Source organism: Acanthochromis polyacanthus, chromosome 14 (assembly GCF_021347895.1).
Source record: "Acanthochromis polyacanthus isolate Apoly-LR-REF ecotype Palm Island chromosome 14, KAUST_Apoly_ChrSc, whole genome shotgun sequence".
Lineage (NCBI taxonomy): Eukaryota > Metazoa > Chordata > Actinopteri > Pomacentridae > Acanthochromis > Acanthochromis polyacanthus.
The window spans coordinates 18,366,374-18,385,686 of NC_067126.1; the positions used below are offsets into that span (position 1 = coordinate 18,366,374).

Sequence of the window (19,313 nt, forward strand, 5' to 3'; positions counted from 1 at the left end):
AACTTATTGCAGATAAATTACGTCTGAAAGACAAACATTTCAGAGTACTTTTGAAAGATTGAAACAATGCAAAAATATACAAATTGAAAAGACTATACAATGAAATCAAACTCGGCGAAACTGCTAAATGCAACAATTTCGGGTACAGATTACGTAATTTGCTGTCAGGTTTTCCATTGGTCCACTGTGTTTGATGCTGTCCTTTGATTGGTGGAGCAGCCTGCCAGTCTCTCCTGGTGCGTGGTGCTTCCTGTTGTGAGCTTCAGCCGGCGTGTCTCACAGCCCGTGTGGCGTCTCGACTGGCAGGGAGCAAACAGGATGAAAATTGAAAAATGGAGCTTCAGCACCTGTAAAATTTAAAAGCCACTCTCAGCTTCGAACCATGAAACTCGCCACTGTGGCCTTTTACGGTGTCGCTCTGGGGCTGCTGGCGGTCGGCCTGCGAGAGTTGCTAACTGGCTTCGAGGAGAACAGATGCAGTATGACCTATATGTTTGAATACCCGGAGTATCGGGTGAGTAGCAGGCTAATTATTACACTTAAAGCACTATTAATGCACGTGCAAAGCTAATGGCTAGTGTTTTCTGACGGCGGCTACATATATCTCACCTAATGGTTCGTTCATTTCAACACCTTGAACAAATGTGTATCGTAATGAGGATGGATAACATTAATTCAGGTGTCTTCGTGCTATTTCCTGAACCCGCTAACGTTACCTGACAGAAAGCACTGTCAGGTGTGTCGCTGTGCAGCCTCAGAACCGGGCCCACGTGTTCCTTCAGAGGTTTCACACAGCACACCTGTGTAGCTGGAGATGCGTGTTATTCGAATCTGATCAGATAATCCAAAATTAGCCCGATTATGGAACCATAAAGCAACAGCTGATCCTTGAACCCTCCCAGGAGGTCAGCAGCAGATCAGCCTAACCAGACACCGTATGATAAATACACATGCTGTGCTGCAAGGCAGGTGAACATGGCTGGTTTGCTGTGAGGACGTTAGTAGTGGTCACTGTGCTTCCTAATGTGTTTATCTGTCCAGAAAAGGAGCACATCTGGAGGCAGTGCTCTGTGTGAGCTTCAGCCTCATTCCAGCCAATCCAGGAGGGTGTCCTTTTTTATTATGTATGAGATGAGGAGTAAAGGCTTCTATTTACAAAAAAAAAAATTGCTAATGGACATGATTTCTTGAATTAAGACTGGCTAAGTGCTGGTGACAAATACAGAGCAGACACAAAAGTAAATGATTAGTCATTGAATATATACAGATATTTAGTGCACAGCAAGGAGGTCAGAAATGAGAACTAAGGCTGAAAAATATACCGACTTGCAAATTTCTAAAGACTATTGGTGGTTAGCAATGTTGCTTAGCAGCTAGAAGAATCAGGATTAATTGTGTATAGATAATGGATGGATATTACGATAATAATTGAGTAATATATTTAAAACATGATAGATCTATACCACAAGAGACACCATTAAAATACCGGCTGTTATATCTATATTCTAATGCAAGGATGGCACCTTCAAGGTGTGAATTGCTTCAAACGTGTGTTTATATTTTTTTGAATGGCATAGGAGAAAAAAAGCTGCCATTGTGTTATAGTAAATAGATAAAGTAATTGCATTATAAACAAAAAAAAATTCCAATAAGAAAATATGAGACCTTTTTGTGAATAATCTGACACTGTAACAGATCGGTCATTCATGGCTCAGAAGTATCCCTGCAGCTAATGATTGATTTTTATGGTTGATTAGGCTTTCAGTCATTTTCTTGATTAATCAATTAGTTTTCAGTCTGTAAAATGCCAGAAAGTGCAAAAAAAAGGTTGAGCAATCTTTCCCAAAGCCCAAGCTGATGTCTGCAACCTAGTGATAGTCAGTGTACTGTCACAGAGGATTTAAAAAAAAAAAAAAAAAAAAAGAGAAAATATCCCCTGTGAGACACTGGAATCAGAGAATTTTCCCTTTTTGTCTTAAGATTATCCCAACTTTATTACTGTGTACATGCCACTGCCTGTAACAAAGGTCTAGATGCTACTTTTAAGGATCAGGCAAAACCAATTTGGCATCTCTACTTCTCAAATAAAGCCAAAAATAGTTGTAAGTCTTTAAAATAATGCAGTACAGGTGGATGGCAGGGCAAGGAGGTGTCAGCCAGATGTAGAGTAGATGTGCACACATCTGTAGTTGCTTTGCAGAGGGCTTTATAGTGAGACTGTTATGTTTGGCTACAACAGGTTAATGAACTGTGTGAGACCGAATGTGAGTATGTGGAACTTCGCCTTCTAATCCATGTCTGTGTGGGTACGTATGTGTTCACAGCGCATTGCTCTGCCTCGTCGTGTGGCCAGACTGTACCCAGCATACGGACTCTACCTGTACGGAGAGGGTCTGTACGCGCAGGAGACCCGGGCTCTTAAACTCACCGGTGCCCCTGTGCTTTTCCTGCCTGGAAATGCCGGAAGTTATAAACAAGGTGAGTACATAATGTGAATTTCTAGGTTAATGAGGCTGCTCTTAGATAGATTGCAGTGTTAGCATTTGGATTAGCAACCATCAAGCAGGAGAGTCAAAGTCATGCACTACAACTTTGGGCAGCAGAGGAGCAGGTGGCTTTCTGTTTTTTGTAAATTATTGAATCTGTGTGAATTTTTTTTAAGGAGAACTTCATGCTGATTGCTTTCTGCCTGACTCACAAACAAACTGAACAGTCTTTCACGGTCTTTTAAGGCACCCATTTTCCAGCCATGTGTTTGATGTAGTATTTTTCACATCTCTAGTATCATTTTTAAGGATATTCATAGCCATTGCTTTAACAACCATTTTACAATTGTAGATACTAAAGGGTAGAGCTTGTGTGGTATGCTATATTTTTCTTACTATTGATTGTCCAATCAACAGACCCATTTATTTTTCGTTTGTGTGTATTCAGATCGTATTCCTTCATTCCATTGTCGTCCAAAAACTCTAAGAAATGCGTTAGTGAGCCACAGCGTTGCACTGGGGGAATGTTCCACCATTTCCATGAACACACACTGTGGTTTATTTTAATTCAGTCCTACATACACTGCCCTACTGCCAGAAATACTCACCAGAGCGCCAAATAAAGTATTAATCCGTGGCTGAAAATAGTCCCTAACACATGCACGATTTGCTCCTGTTAAGTAAGGTGCTAAAACTGCAGTGCCCAGCTATTTCAGAGAATGGCATCAGTATTTTTAAGAATTACATCTATTTTTACATTTGTATGAGCTATGTGTGTTTTAGAAAGGGTGGCCTCTGTATGAGCAATTGTTAATGTAAGTACAATCAGACTGTTTTGTCAGTTAACCTTTTTGTGATATTGATATTTCTAACTAATGACACCAGAGAGGATGCTGGTCCACAGTTCTTGCTATCAGTTGTGTGTAGGAGCAGAAGGCCCAGGCTTACATTCATGTGAAGACAAACACATTTTGCTGTTGCGCTGTGTTGTGTGTGAGATGCTGCTTCATGCACTCTGCTCCTCAGCATTCCTTCTCCTGCATTCCCGTTCTTTAAACTGATGTGTTTTTTTAAGAAAAGCTGTTTTTAAAATCATGTGTCGGGTCAGACCTGAGTGTTGTTGGTGTTGAGTGATTTTCCTTATAGAAAACTGATCAAATCTACATGAATTTAATGATAGTAAAACTTAAGTTTTCTTTTTAGGTCAGGACTAGTGGCCCTGAGGATCTGAGAAAGCTTGAGACACGATGTCTTTAATCAATAATTTAAAATATTAAAAAAAGAGATTTGCACATAAGAGCTGTGCATAAATAATCATTGCAGCATGTCATTTGGCAGAGCAGCATAGCTGAGCATATGGCACTAATTAATAAAAGACTAGTACTGACCCCACATGTGCATGATTTCACTCAACGCTTTGCAGCTTATGCTCTCTGATTTCCGCCAGTTCACTACTGTGCAGTAATTACTCTGTTTGACACCATCAACTGGCTTCTGTCTTCATTAAGCTCGCTCCCTGGGCTCCGTCGCCTTGAGGAAGGCTGAAAACATGGAAGGAGGTCTGCACTTCAACGTGTTCACCGTGGACTTCAATGAGGAGCTGGTGGCGCTGTACGGAGGCAGTTTGCTCAGGCAGACACATTTCCTGCACGAGAGCATTAAAGCCATCCTGAGGCTCTACAAGGTCAGGCCTCAAATATCATCTACTTGTCAGATGGGGTTACTTACTCCAGATGACGGATATTGCTGGTGGAGTAGTATTTCAGGGGGACGTGGATCATGTGCATATCCTACCCCATCACCTTCTACATCTGCATATAAGCATTTAATTAATTCTGCTAGCTTGCACATCTCACAATTGACGGAACAACAGTACAATAAAGCAAACTGCCGTATCATAAACTTTAAAGAATTCAAACAGTAACTATTCCAGTGTCCATTACACATTCACATGTCGTTATCCTTCGGGAGACATACACATTATCAATATATTACGTGTGTGTGAGTCTGCAGGTGATAAAAAGCCGTCTGTAAAGCATGATTGGATATGAGGGCTATCAGTTCTGCTCAAGCTGTGGATGCATTTTGAAAACTTACTGCAAAGGCAATTTATTTATGCAGGAGCAACCGTCAAAAATCACAGCCTCAAATGATACACACAAAACAAAGAGAAACAAAGGGTAAAGTTCTAAACAGCACTCAAATATGTAACAAATTTTTTGCCTTCCAGCACCTGAAGAGCCCTCCTCAGAGCGTAGTGCTAGTTGGTCACTCCATGGGAGGAGTGGTGGCCCGAGCACTGTTCACTTTGCCTCGGTTCAACACTCATCTGGTCAGCCTCATCATCACCCAGGCCTCCCCTCACCAGGCTCCAGTGCTGGCCCTCGACCCATACCTGCTGGGTAAGGAAAAACTGTTACACTGCCAGCCTTGAAAGGTGACTCATTTATATATGGAAATATAGACAGAGCTGTTTACAGCGACTACATTGTTTCTTTCTCCTCTTTGTTCCTGCTGTACGTAGATTTCTACTCTGCTGTTAGACAGAAGTGGGTGAACCAGGCGAACAAGCTCAGGAATGTCACTGTTTTATCAGTTGGAGGTGGTTACCGTGACTACCAGGTCCGCTCTGGCCTGACTTCTCTTCCTTGTCCCCGAGGAGACATTAATAAGCTGTCACTGGTGGTACGGTTTGTTTGTGAAATGTTTAAGTTGCATTTGACCAAATCATCCAGTCTTTTTCCATCATCTAAGATTTACTTTCTGCTGTGTAGTTTGTGCCCAAAGCAGTCCCTACTTCCACATGTAGTATCTTCTTCCTATTGGATCCTGACTTCTTCACATTAGATGTGTTTTATTACTCCGCCAGGGAATGTGGCGGAGTTATTTGATGATCGGCGTACGTTTTTAAGTTTGTTTGTTTGTCTGTCTGTTAGCAGCATTACTCAAAAACAGACTAACAGATTTAGATGAAATTTTCAGAGGTCACAAGGACCAAGTGATTAGATTTCGGCAGTGATGTTGCTTAAAGTCTAGATCCACAGATTTGTTTCTACTTTGTTTCTACTACTGTGTTTCTACTTTAAGTATGTACTACAGCTGCCCTTACAAAGTACATACTGTTTCATGCAGTATACATCATACTACTTCCACCTTAAACTTTCACTGTCAGAGTCTATAGTGCATAGTGAGCTGTTATGTGTTTGTCCGTCGTGGCAACTCTACCTTGTTTTTACTTATGTGAGACACTGTAACGTACGTGACTGCACAGAGCAATGTGGCTCAGAATGGGCTGGCCTCCATAATTTAAAAACCAACCAGATGTAAAAAGACAGCCCAGTATTTTTGATTTTTTACTTTCTCTGACTTACTAAATAATATAGTTGTATGGGTGTCTTGTTTCAATATCTTCTTTTCTTTTCCAAGGTAACTGCAGTTCCCAGGACATGGGTGTCCACTGATCATCTATCCATTGTTTGGTAAAAGGCTTTGCGTTAAATTTGGCAAACTATTTCACTTATCTTGAGCCATATTTGAATGTTGTTGACATTATTGACATGCCATGTGTATGTCTTTGTGTTTTAGGTGCAAAGAGCTGGTTCTTGCTACTGTCAGGGCATTTTTTGACCTCATCGATCCTGAAACCAGACAGGTCAGGAAAACAAGCATGATGTTTTTTTTGTTGTTGTTTGTTCTGAAATGAACCCTTCTTTCAGAATTGTAATGCCTAGAATTATGGATGTTTTTTTATAGAACGTGCTGCCATGTCCGCTTCAAAAACCCTCCTCCATGAATTAGACATCGTCCACCACTCTGCCATATGCTTTACTACCGTAGCTCCTTACAACACCCACCACTGTGTTTGTATTCACTGGTGCCCTCTCTTCACTCCCGCAGATAATTGCTCTGGTTTATGTACATCTACTAAACCCTCATTGGTAAAACACCACCATATCTGCATTCATTATTTACCATTCATAACTCCACCTGTACTCTTAGTTCTAACAGTCTCATTAACCTCCACATTCCATAGCATCCCCAGTTGATCCTCATTCCAGTTTTCTGCCGCTAAAGACCGGACTTTTCTACAACAATCCCTAAAACTCACCTCATTTGTATCGCTCTTGTTGTTTACGCAGTCAGAGTAACACTTCAGGACTTCTTCACCTTTGTATTTTAGCAGTCATTGCGTAATTTGTTTTGTAGTATTGTGTGATTTGCTGTTCATTTAATCTGTTTTTGTGTTAATCTTGTTTGTGTGCCACCTCTTGGCCAGGTCGATATTGATAATGAGAATCAGTTCTCAACTAACTTACCCGGTTACATAAATGTTTAATAAATAAATGTCACTGATTAGTGGGAGTTTTGCACCCAAATAATCAGAGCTCATGAAACATTGCAACTACTTTGTCAAGTGTTCATTCTGTTTGTTTCATAACTAGCTTGTCTGTTCTTAATAGTTCACAGAAGACCTGGAGAAGAAAATGACTGTGCTCAACCATCATTTCATCAGACACCCTGTCAGGATGCTGGGAGAAACCCAAGAAACCTCCATCTCAATCCTAGGTCAGAGACAAACACTTTAACCTGGAGAGGCTGGAATAAACAGAGAAAATTTAGAGCAGCATCATCATATTTAGTTAAGCCATGTATATGTGCTTTATATTTCTAAACTTTTTGGAGTTTCAGTAACTCTTAGAAGCACATTTTTATTGAGTTTCTACGTGTCCTGTACATTTCCATTTTCCAGATTTTCCTGAGGCATGGAGTGAAGTTAACACTCTACGTTTGGCTTATAGCACTCCTAAGGTACCAGAGTTTGTATCAATACAATAATCCAACTCTTCACACGAAAATTTACTGAAGTAAACTGTAAAATGTCTTATCTAATACAAACAAATGCAGTAATACAGATTACCGTGTAGCTATGTCTAACCCTGTTCTTTGACTAATGATCTAGGAAAACACATAAATGTAGCAGGTAACTTCAACAGTGCTCTGCTCTTCATGGCAGGAAGGACAAGTCAAGTACTTCATGTTTGCTCTGTCGAGTCGCAGGAAAGCCTACAGTCATTTCTACTGTCGGAGCAACAACCTGGTAATTTAAAGCAAATAAATACAACCGAGGATGGCGTCTAGATTTCTCGGGGAGAATTGCACAGAATCAAAATACAGTGTTTACTCCCACAGACTAATCTTTACAAACATCCACTAATTTCATATGCACCCCTCCACACACACTGCTGATCATTTTTTTACATGGTAGATCAGTATTATGATCAAGATATTTTGTTGTATAAAATTTATGTGCTAAAGCTACATACTTAAGCAGGAACAAGAGCAACTTGTCTGTTCTGTGCTGTACTTCAGCAAAATTCAGGCAAATTGTCAAAGTCAGATGTGATTCTGATGTGTTGTTTTTGTTGTCCTACAGGAGATGACTAGCTGGGTGTATGGCTGTGTGCACAAGAACGGTTCTTCATGGTAAGAACATGATTATAGTTTATCTCTTTAGCTGCAATCAGTGCTATTATTTTTCTACAATGTGAAAAAGTCTGTATGTTATTCTTCAGTGTGCATGCAGTGGATCTCTCAATGGGAACTGAGCTTCTGCCTCCATACAAGGTAATTATCCTGTGAGCAGACTTCGTCCAATCAAATCTGCTGCCAGTTTGTTGCTGATAACTGTCTGTCGAACCCCTCAGGTCCTGATTCTGAGTCTCAGTGACTTTTCTTCAGTTACTCATCTGGTTGTTTCGGCCTCCAACCTCAATGGCAGACAGGTACTTTGAGACTAAATGAGAACTTCCTATTTTGACATTAGCCTGCAAAGAACAGTGTATATGTTGCTCTGTGTTCACTTTATCTGTCTCTATCTGTTTTGCTTGTTTATCCTGAGGGTAGAAACTAAAACTAAAAACTCAAATAGAATCATATACATGTATTAATGCAAGTTATCATGTGTTAATGCGTGCTCGTGCTCGTGAATCCCATCCTTTGAAACTGTTAGCCCTCCCCACATGTACAAACCGACCAGTAGTGACCACCTACACCACACTGTAAACCCCTGCCATGTAAACCAAAGAATGTGACAAGTCTTTTGCTTTTGTTGCTAAGGTTTAATTTTAGCTCAGTACTACTATTCTGTGTTTCCTGGTTATTGGGTCCAATACATATTTTTTGTGCTATCCCCAACCTATACCTTAACTTCACTGCAGCTTGCTCATGGAACTAGTGCTTATGTTTGCATCTCAGTAAATGAAACATCACAGTGGTTTTAAATACTGCTGTCTTTATCAATGGGTGACTCCTTGTCTGTGTAACTGACAATTGTAAGCAACTGGTGAGTACACAGAACCGCTTTTTTTTGTTCAGCTAGCACGGTAACACAAGTTTGACATCACTTTGGGCTAAATGCTTCTCAATCTGTGACAGTTTTAAGAACTGCTACAGGAGACATGGTACAAACATCTATACGTTGAGGAAGACTAAATTATGGTAGTAGTGTCTTATTCTTGCACCGCTGGAAATGCTTATCTAGCAAAATGCTATCCATAGGCTGCATTTGAAATGAAGGCACTGCAGTGACCTCAGATTTGTTAATTCAAACAATAATTGATATAACCGTTATAGATAAAAATATCAATGTGCGTCGGATTTTCACCAGCTTTCAGCAGTTTACCAGCATGCTTGCTGTATATTTTGTCCACAGCTCTTCCAAGAACAGCAGTGTTTACACATCGTTGTAGTCTGGACGGTGTACACAAGTCCACAGTGTAGAGTCTTTGGGTTGGTCACAGCCACCAGTAAAATCAGAGGATTCTAGTCAAGTAATCGAACAAACATAAAAACCCTTCAACCAGTAGCGATGTTTTTTTTATGTAAAAGATTGACACCACCTAACAAGATTGAGCAGCAGAATAAACAGGTGAAGAAACCAAGCTCAAAGTTAGCCTTTATTTTGGAACCATAGTATGTTCTTGTATAGTCATGGTGGTAGAGGAGTTAAGGTGTTGGTGGGTTTCCCCACACAGAACAGATTTGAATCCTGTTAGTGATGGTCATCCTTCAAGTCAGTTCTCCTCGGGACCAACAAAGTATTTTTCATAATCAATAATGCTAATTTATTTATAGAAATGTTTGCCTCTCTGGTCTACAGTTCACAGTGGAGTGTGAGTGGCAGAGACAAGAATCTCAGACTTTATCTGTCCCAGTACCTCATGTCCTTTCCTTAGGTGAGTTGTCTTACTGTTGACACTGATTCACAAACATATAAATTATATAAAACTTGTTCCTTCTCAGTAACTGTTGGTTTTCCAGGTCTGGCTGCCAGCGAGGTTACTGTCAACTCCTCTGGCCTTCTTCACAATATTGAGCTGCAACACTTTCACCAAGTAACTTTCATATTTTCCTTATGTTCTTGCCAGGATCACTATCTCTGTTCCTACAGTGTCACTGTTAACTATCTGTGTGTATCTAGGTGTACCAGGCTTTCAGAATTAATGTTGCTAGTCAGTGCAAAGTGAACAAAGGTAAGTTTGTCTTTTGTTACATATGCACAGGTGCACATACTGACATGTAGTAATAATAAATATTGGTGTCTGCAGATAGATTGCCAAATGTGTACAGGATAAAAGTGGCGTGGTTTCGAGAGGACTCTTTAACTACAGTTAGGTGAGTTTTGAAAGTGGCACATTTACAGGTCATATTTACTATATCTGACATAACTTAATGTGATCTGTCTGCCAGTGTGCCGTCAGTGACAGAAATCTCAGGGATGCTACATACAAGTCGTCCAGACAATACCTCAGGTGTCCTCCTGCAGCTCCACACTGCTCCCAACTGCCAGTATAAGGTACAACTCTCCAGCTACTGAATTTAGTCCAGCCTGTCCTAATGCTTTGTTAGTATAACAAACATTTGTAACATCAGTAAATGTTTAAATGATTTTTCCTGTGGTTCAGGTGTCAATAAGAACTTCATTACCTAAGGTTCTGGGACAGGTAGGACAACTTTCTTGTCGCACATCACACAAACAACACAAGATCTTTTCAATCATTGGTGCGCAAATGTTTGTTTTTCTTCATGAGCAGTGATTCAGAAAGGCTAAAGCGTTGGTGTGATCAGCTCTTTCTTATCTGGCAGGTACTGAGGTTCTGTGGTCCCATGGTGCCGGTCTACACCGCTGTAACCCTCCTCCTGGCCTGTGTGGGGCAGCTGTCCTCAATCAGGAAATTGAGGCGAGCTGCAGCCATGAGCCTGGTAGTGGCCAAAGGCTTACAGCCTCACAAAGTCAACGTATCTGTTTACATTCTGCACATCTTACTCAGGTAATGGAAATTTTCAAATTTTTTTGAACTGAAATGGACATCAATTACAACTTTTTTTTTCATCAGTTTGCAATCTCATCACACAGCGCTCTTTACTTTAATAGGAATGTCATATTTAAATTGCCTGATGTTCTCAAACAACACAGGATTACTTCCTCTTGCTGATTCCTTTGTACCTCCTCAGCTGTAGCTGTTTTCTTGAGGTGCGGTCCTTTCTTTTCCTCCCACCGATGGATACACTCCCGCCAACGTTTCCTGATGGGACATTTCATGAAGGAGTCCCACCAGTTGAAGAATGGCCCCACCTTCTTTCCCCTCTGCTCTACATCTTGGGGGCAGCTGTGGCATACTGGGGCAGCACACTACTCCGTCTCATCATACGACTGATCTCATTACTATTAGCTCCGCTGCACAGGTAAAATTAGACATTTAAATATTGAAGTTTGTACTTTGAAAGTGTTCATGGATGGCCATTTGGCATTCTTGACCACTCACACTTGTTTTGACTGTATTTCTGTATGCAGACCGTCTGTGTCTAGAGACTGTGGCACCTTGCGACTGCGAACCCAGATCCTCATCACTGTGGGTCTGACGGTCACCGGTGGAACGTTCTGTGGGGCGCTCTCAATCTTTGTCTCCTTTCTGTTCCACCTTTATAGGGTAAACCTAATTGAAATACAGTTATTTTGCAGAGCAGCATCAATAATTAAAACATTTTCATGCATTACTTGAATATATGGACCTAGCTCATCTCAGCTTCTCAGTAGATAAAATAATGTAATGGAAGTGTTTGATGTTTGTTTCACAGTGAAACTGTACAAACTACAAATGTTCTGACTCTTCCCTGTTTAAAAGTATAAGCTAAATTACACTGTTACAGTTTTCACTCACCAACATGTTGCAAGCAGCTAGTCTCAAACTGTTGTGCTGTTTGTTTTTGTTGCTTTCAGGTACTAAGGCTGCAGATGACACAAAGGTCTTTGAGTCACATGCTGAATCTGGTAAGATTTTCAGGTTTAACCATATACCGATCAGGCATAACATTATGACCGCCTGCCTAATATTGTATTGGTCCCCTTGATGCTGCTAAAACTCCTCTGAGCCAGTGGGACATGGATACAAGACCTCTGGGGATGTAGTGCATTCTGTGGATTGTGTGGGTTGCAGGGAGGGACCTACCGAGATCAGGCTTATCCTGGTACATCCTATAGATGCTCAATAAGATTTGGTTGCTTGACCTGCAGTGTTTAGGTGGGTGGAACACGTCAGACATCCACATGAATGTCGGGACTCAAGGTCTCCCAGCAGAACGTTGCATTATAATAAGATGATCGATGGTATTCACTTCACCTGTCAGTGGTCATACTGTGGTGGCTGATCGGTGTGTACTGCTTTAACACTACTAGTATCTGAGGGTCAGTGTGATGGTGTTGTGATTTCTATAAGTCAGTGTTCAGAGCATTCCACATTGTTACAATTTCATCTTGTCATATTCCACACAAAATAATTCAACTCCTCCACAACTCCAGGCACCCCGGAAGCACAAAGAAGTTGAGAACGGCGCGATTGATGCTGACTCCTTGAGAAAGACTAAAGAATGTAGCAGCACCCCCCTGCTGTCTGAGTGCGCTCTGCAGGAGGTGAGGGATGACCTGCAGCTCCACCTCTGCATATCAGCGCTCTTCACGCTACCTGTCATGCTCAGCGCACCCTCGCTTATCCACTGGATCCGCAACCTGAGGTACTGTGTTCACATATGAGAGGTGAAAACAGAAAACACCTGCACCTGAATGAACTTAAATGCATTCTTAAATATTTGATAAAAGCACCTGTTGAACCTCTACCAGCTCTGGGGCTGCAGCTGTGTGTCTAATCTTGAACTCCGGCTTGTGTCTGGAATTCAGCTGAAAGCAGGACTTTCTTACCAATCAAAGTGGCATTTCTTTCTTATTTATTTACATCAATTCCTTGTTAAAGTTAAATACACCTAGGATGAATCGGATTCACTATATTGAAGACTATTTTTCTGCATAATTTATGGCAATGTGGGAAATACATGGTGAAATAATGTAGTCTATTTAGAACTCAGTGTTCTTGTTTAACCTGTGTGGTGATCCTGTGCAGGTACTCCACCCAGTTGGATCCTGATCCATGTTGGCCACACATTGTGCCTCTAATTATTGTCTACATGCTGCTCATTAACTGCAACACTTTAAAACTCAGCAACAGGTATGAACACACCATCTCTAGCACACATATTCCCTTTGAGTTTTCTTATCTTCACAAGTATCCGACTGTTCCTTAATCTTTTTCAGTAAACTCCTGCCTCTGGCCTCCTGCCTCCCTCTCCCTTTGGCCATCACCATGGTGACCTTCTCTCCACTTCACCTCTACAGAGTCGTCTACTTCTTGTTGGCAGCACTCGTCCCTCTGGCCTTGTGTTGTCTCCTCTGACGGTATCTGGCTGGTTTCAGTCTCCATCTCTACCATAACATGCCTCTCTCTAATTTACAGCATGACTCAGTGAAGCTGGTTGAGACAGATTTGTACAGAGAAGACTTTCTGTATCAAGCTGCCATGGAGCAGAGCCATAGACATACATAGCCTGGGGAACTGCCTGCTCTACGTTAGCACTAAAAGCTCCATGGCAATTACACTAGGTTTTAAAATAAGACGATGTAATGGCCTTGGAACATTTGGTGCGAATGTGGCACTGTTGGATTGACCTGAAACCATGTTTGCCTTACTCTGTATATCTATAGCTCTGCCTTCAGGGAGCAAGAACTCCACAACCAGTGAAGCTACTGATGCTAGAGATTTTCAACAGGGTGTTACTGTTTCTAGTGTCAACAGTGGCATTGTTCACTGTGGTCATAATGCTGTCAAATCCTACACTGCCTACTGCTTAGCAATGACTTACAGCTGTACGTGTCTGATGTAGCACCGCCACCAAACCAGTGGCAGTGTCATACATTCATTCCATCAGAAAAATCCAAAGCAATCATGTTTACATTCTCCCAATTTTTTTTACATGCAGCTGCTGCATAATGATAGCCTAGCCGCGCTAGACAACCCACGGCAACGAATTTAATTCTCTGCCAGGGTGGGTCTAGTTACCCTCCATAAGGCTCGAGGCTGGATTCTCCTAAAACTGGCCGGACCAATCACCATGAAGTGTAGAGTCAGAAGGCGGCCGTAACTAAGTGACGACAGAGGCGTGACGATTCTGACAGAAACAACCGGAAACAACTAGCCTAGCCGCGCTAGACAACCCACGGCAACGAATTTAATTCTCTGCCAGGGTCGACAACAAAAACGACAACAGTCGTTGAGCTCCATTAGCACCGACTCTGAATAATCTTTCTGTTAACATGTCTGTATTCGTTGCGCTGATTGGTTGTATACCTATCCAGTTGCTGCAGAGTGATTTGATAGACAACCTTTTAGCCCGCCTCCCTCCCTGTCGAGCGTGCCTAGACCCTTGCGTCTTCAGAGCATGGGTCTAGCGCGGCTAGGCTAGCATAATGAAGGATTGCAGTGGAGAATGTCTAAGTGTATGTGCAGATTCTAAAATGGCTCACAGAAGACAGATGTTACGGTTTGTTCCATGATCTCTACGCTACAGCGGTGTAGCTAAAGAGCTTCAGAAGCATAGTCAAACTGACAGCAGTATTTATTTTTCAATGGTACAAATGTATATGTCCTGTACCAGATACTCACAATGTGAGGTCATTCATGCATTCACTTACTGTTGGCAGCTGTGACTGTTAATTGCCTTGGGGCTTATTTAAAAGAAGCATCTTATAGTCTTGTGGGCAGAAATAATAGCCACACATTTCCCTGTCCTGAAGAAATACGCCAAAAGCTCAAAAGTGGAAAAGCAGTTGAGAATTTCAGCACTAGTCCAACTCAGACTTCCATGTTTGCCTGTTCTCCTTCACACTGCTCATTCCAACATTACAGCCATGCCTTACTCTGTGATCTGGTATACACAGTTTTCAAAAATATAAAAAACATCTGAAATATTATTCTTGCCCATCAATTAAAATTTGCCAATGAAACTCAAAACTGGCTGGTCAGATCTTTCCAAAAAAAAAAAAAAAAAAGCTTCCCAGTGGGCCAATGGGTAGTATTTTACTTTGTTCATTGTAGGCATTTAATTTGAAATACCAGTGCAATTTTACTATAATTGTCTGTAGATTGTAATAAAAACAGCAGGGAGGTCTCATAAGTGAGTGAACAGCATATCTGTATGCATACGTACATACACGACTGTACAGAAGTAGAGGGTCACTTAAAAATGTCCTTATTTTTGAAAGAAAAGCATTTTTTTCAATAAAAATAACATTAAATCAATCAGAAATACAGTCTAGGCATTGTTAACGTGGTAAATGACTATTCTACCTGAAAATGACTCATTTTTAATGAAATATCTACATAGGGATACAGAGGAGCATTTCCAGCAACCATCACTCCTGTGTTCTAATGCTACATTGTGTTAGCAAATTAGCCCACCTGCAATTTTTTTTATTTGAATTTTTTTTCATAATAAAATGCACACAACTTATTGCTATCAAAATCAGCATTATACCAGAGGTGTTATAAGAGACACAACTCTTAAATAATTCTAAACAGGAATGTATGAGAAGCTTCTGAAATAATTTCTACATTGAAGTAGTTTTTCTGCTGATCTGTGTTACAAAATCTGAATTGTGATGGGCTTGAGTTAGTTTAAAAACAATGCTGCATGAAAAGTTAAAAAATTGAAGTGAGTACTTAGTTTTGATCCAGGAACCTCCATGTTTCCAGCACACTGCAGTGTGTCTTTATGTGTCAGAATAGCTGCAGTGCAGAAGGTTAAATGCAGTTACACAAAAAGATTATGGGCTGATTGTGGAAAAAATAAAATAAGCTGATAAAAGTAAAAATTCTAAACAGGCAAATTAGCTTCAAGGGGCGTAACAAATCTTTCATTTTCATTGGATTTTTCATTATGGACTTAGGATCGCGTCGTTCACCATACAGTCTGTGGGCGTACTGGAAATGAATGCAGAAGTCTTGCGTCGTTCTATTTTGAAGTTTTGAACTACTTACTTTCTCTGAGTCTCAGATTTATGTTCAGGGGTAATGGGATGTCTGTGTAGTATTGCAGCTGATGCACATATGAAATATGATTTGAGATTCAAATAAGAATTTCAAGCCTTTTTGTTTGTTTATATAGAAATAATGAAATTTGCTTTTCGCTGTTGCAGTGTTTGGGTAGGTGAGGGATTTGGCTAATATATTTTAACTGTATATTTAGCTTTGGTTTATTTGTTGAATTTGTAGCTGAATACCTTTATATCGGAAATTGATGAAACTATTGCAAACTAAAGTCAACCACACATGGACTAGCGTATCAGCAACAAAAAAAATCTTGTGATGATTTGAATGTTATTGGTCCATATAAAAGTACACGTGTATTTCTTGTGGATCAGATTCTAACATTTGAAGAGCCATTTAAATGACAAGACCAGACTTATTCTTCAATTGAAGGTGTTATTTGATCTTATGGGGATCTTTAAATGGATAAAACCAGGAAGGGGGAAATTCTTCTGTCACAATTGCTGTCAAACCGTTTTCATGATTGTCGTAAACAATGTGTGATGGTGTGTGTTTCGGTATGGTGTGTTGTTATGGCATTCATGTAGGCCTCACATTTTGTTGCATTTGGAGTTCAGTTTTTGTTGCCAATTACTTTATTTAAATCAGTTGCACTCAGAATGACACTCCTTAGCTATAAATCAGTTTAGTAATATTTTAGTCTTTGAAGGATGATTTCAGACACATATTTCTGAAAAAAACAACAACATTGGGATGATATCAAAACAAAAGGGTTTGTCGCTCATCAAGTGCAGCTTATTTTTTATTAATTTTACGCCTTTTTATGTTGAAATCTGTGTCTTACACTTTTGTTTTTTCCCTGTGACCTCCTGTTGTTGCTCTCGCTCCCTTCCCTTCCTGTCAGCGAAGCAGCTGCTGTGCCTTTCTGCTTTCTCGTGCATGCAGCAGTGCACATCATTCAGACCTGCCACCCAGTTTAAACCCATTCAGTGCTCAGCAGCAGTGTGCTGGCTGAGCGACAACGGCCTACAGTGAATGTATGTGTACTTCACGACTCGGCACATTAAGAAGTCTTCAACTTTTGTGTGACTTTCTAAGAACTAGATGCTAAAGATAAGTTCATTAGGGACCAATCAAGCTTGCCCCCTCAGGCAAGCACACAGTCATAAGTGAACATGCTCTGCAAAGACGCCGCTGTTGTTCCCAATGTGAATGTACTTGCACTGAATGTCTCTACGTGTGTTTGAATTTGTGCAATTACTAGTAGTGGAAGTGATCAGCTTTTCTGTGCACTTGTCCGTTTGGTGCAGTTTTAGTGCTTTGAGACGCACATTGTCTGCCTCGTTGTGAATTAGTGGCAAACACTACTTTGTAGAACAAATTAGTAGAGATGAGTTATGTTTTATATAAATATACTTGTAATTTGTATCGGTGTTCACTGTGATTATGTACTTCCAAATGTTCAGATTTACACTCGAGGGTTTTCTTTCCAAACTGAAAAATCCACACTTAGAAAAAGAAGTCACAATATTTCATTTCCAATTGGTTGTTTTGGAATATTTGGCAGTTCAAATGTGTTCTGTGCCATATCTGAGGGTTAGGTTCATAACTTTAAGTCAGGGAATCAAATTTAACGAAAGTAAAATCTTAAATACTGCAGTTTAAAAATCAGTTACTGTTACTCTGTTGATGTCCGTGAACAGTGTCTAACATCTGTTAATTTGTGTAACATTTGGCAATTTAGATCCAATTCAGATCAAGGGGTGTTCACAGGGATGAAGCCAGTCACCACATTATTTGTCCAAATTACCTCTTAAAATGCCTTCATTTAAACTCATTTGTCTTCAGTCTAAATTGCATATTTCAGCATCCCAGAATTCCAGAAAGCTTTATCATGGTGTCTGTACTTTGACACTTACGGATGAGTGACAGTTTTTTTAAGATATTGAATGCCAGTCAGCAAATGGACTTTTGCACCGAAATCTCTCTCTCTTTTTTTTTAAGGAACTCATTTTTCTTTCACAGAAACTAGTTTGCATTTCAATCAAAGCACACTAAGAAAAAGGTATCCTCTCCTCCCCCTGACTGGATAGATCCCTGTAAGCATCCACTTGAAACTTTCTGTGCAGCTGCCAAAAGCTTACGCTGCTTTTACCAAAAAAACACAGAGGGTCATACTTCAAGATTTTGCACTGCCAAGCAAAGTTCGCTTTTAGAATCAGGCGCTCTCACCAGTGCAGACTTTTTTTGTTCTACCACTTCTTACTGAGAAGTTACTGTTAAATGGCGACCGACGTGAAACTCAACAAAACTATAAAATTCAGTAACAAAACTGATTATTGCAGAAAAGTTATTTGTGTTCATTTTAATTGAGAGACACCTGGTTGTTTGTATTTAGTCTCATTTTCTGTACCAAGTAATGAAGAAGTCACATTCAACAGTGGTCATCTGGTAACATGGAAGTAAATTAGAATAAATGTTAGAACTGTCTAGAAGTGCTTTAAAGTCTGGTAGTTTCCCTTCTCTTGCTTCTGCCTAGAGGGATTTTGAAACCTGCAACCTCCTGCTAGCTGCTCCTTTTCGTGCAGAACTAGTTAGTCCTCTAACCCTTGCTGATATCCCAGGCAGGTAGATGAGAGACATGACAATATTTACATCGAGTTTATTTCATTCATATTTTCGGGCGAGGCTCTAGTGTGGAAGAGTATTTAATCCTCAGGTTTCTGCATTGTCAAAATTGGTTGCTTTGATGTTTTTATATTTATCACATTTTTATCTGATGTCATTGTAAATGGGCAATTTTTTGGCACCATTGCTGTTTCAATAAAACTATGAAAATAACTGGAGTTTTGTTTGTTTTTTCCAACTATGATGAAATGACTGAAGAACTGAAAAACACTTCATCCTGTCGTGAATCTGCTTAAACTGCAATTTCTGCACACATACATACATTCAGCTTTAGTTCAATGTGAATTTTAGAATTTTAAGATGATGTACACACGTGGACAAAATTGTTGGTACCCCTCAGTTAAAGAAGGAAAAACCCACAATTCTCACTGAAATCACTTGAAACTCACAAAAGTAACAATAAATAAAAATTTATTGAAAATTAAATAATCAAAAACAGACATTACTTTTGAATTGTTGATTAACATAATTATTTAAAAAAACAAACTAATGAAACAGGCCTGGACAAAAATGATGGTACCTCTATAAAAGATTGAAAACTATTTGACCAGAGTGACATGATTAACTCAGGTGTGTCATTTAATTGACATCACAGGTGTTTCCAAACTCATAATCAGTCAGTCTGCCTATTTAAAGGGAGACAAGTAGTCACCCTGCTGTTTGGTGAAAAGGTGTGTACCACACTGAACATGGACAACAGAAAGCG

At 40.2% G+C, this 19,313-nt stretch overlaps 1 protein-coding gene across 1 annotated transcript; it reads left to right on the top strand.

Annotated features, from left to right (window-relative positions):
* The first annotated feature begins 63 nt into the window (after positions 1–63).
* On the top strand, positions 64–18,760 carry pgap1 (post-GPI attachment to proteins inositol deacylase 1). The gene is made up of 26 exons (XM_022209959.2): positions 64–514; positions 2,325–2,478; positions 3,995–4,170; positions 4,717–4,888; positions 5,011–5,171; positions 5,913–5,965; positions 6,072–6,138; positions 6,947–7,052; positions 7,237–7,295; positions 7,501–7,584; positions 7,921–7,970; positions 8,060–8,111; positions 8,192–8,269; positions 9,646–9,721; positions 9,807–9,880; positions 9,967–10,018; positions 10,094–10,160; positions 10,236–10,341; positions 10,451–10,489; positions 10,632–10,816; positions 11,001–11,231; positions 11,341–11,476; positions 11,767–11,817; positions 12,346–12,557; positions 12,941–13,045; positions 13,132–18,760. The coding sequence occupies exons 1-26, from the start codon at positions 383–385 to the stop codon at positions 13,268–13,270; spliced, it is 2,817 nt and encodes a 938-aa protein (XP_022065651.2). The 5' UTR covers positions 64–382; the 3' UTR covers positions 13,271–18,760.
* The last annotated feature ends 553 nt before the right edge of the window (positions 18,761–19,313 follow it).

What these genes read in the sequence shown, in the direction of transcription:
- pgap1 (XM_022209959.2), top strand. Translation starts at nt 383, where the DNA reads ATGAAACTCGCCACTGTGGCCTTTTACGGTGTCGCTCTGGGGCTGCTG. An exon ending in TCAGTGCAAAGTGAACAAAG is followed by an intron (nt 10,019 to 10,093) that starts GTAAGTTTGTCT and finishes TGGTGTCTGCAG; the next exon opens with ATAGATTGCCAAATGTGTAC. An exon ending in CTATTAGCTCCGCTGCACAG is followed by an intron (nt 11,232 to 11,340) that starts GTAAAATTAGAC and finishes TTCTGTATGCAG; the next exon opens with ACCGTCTGTGTCTAGAGACT.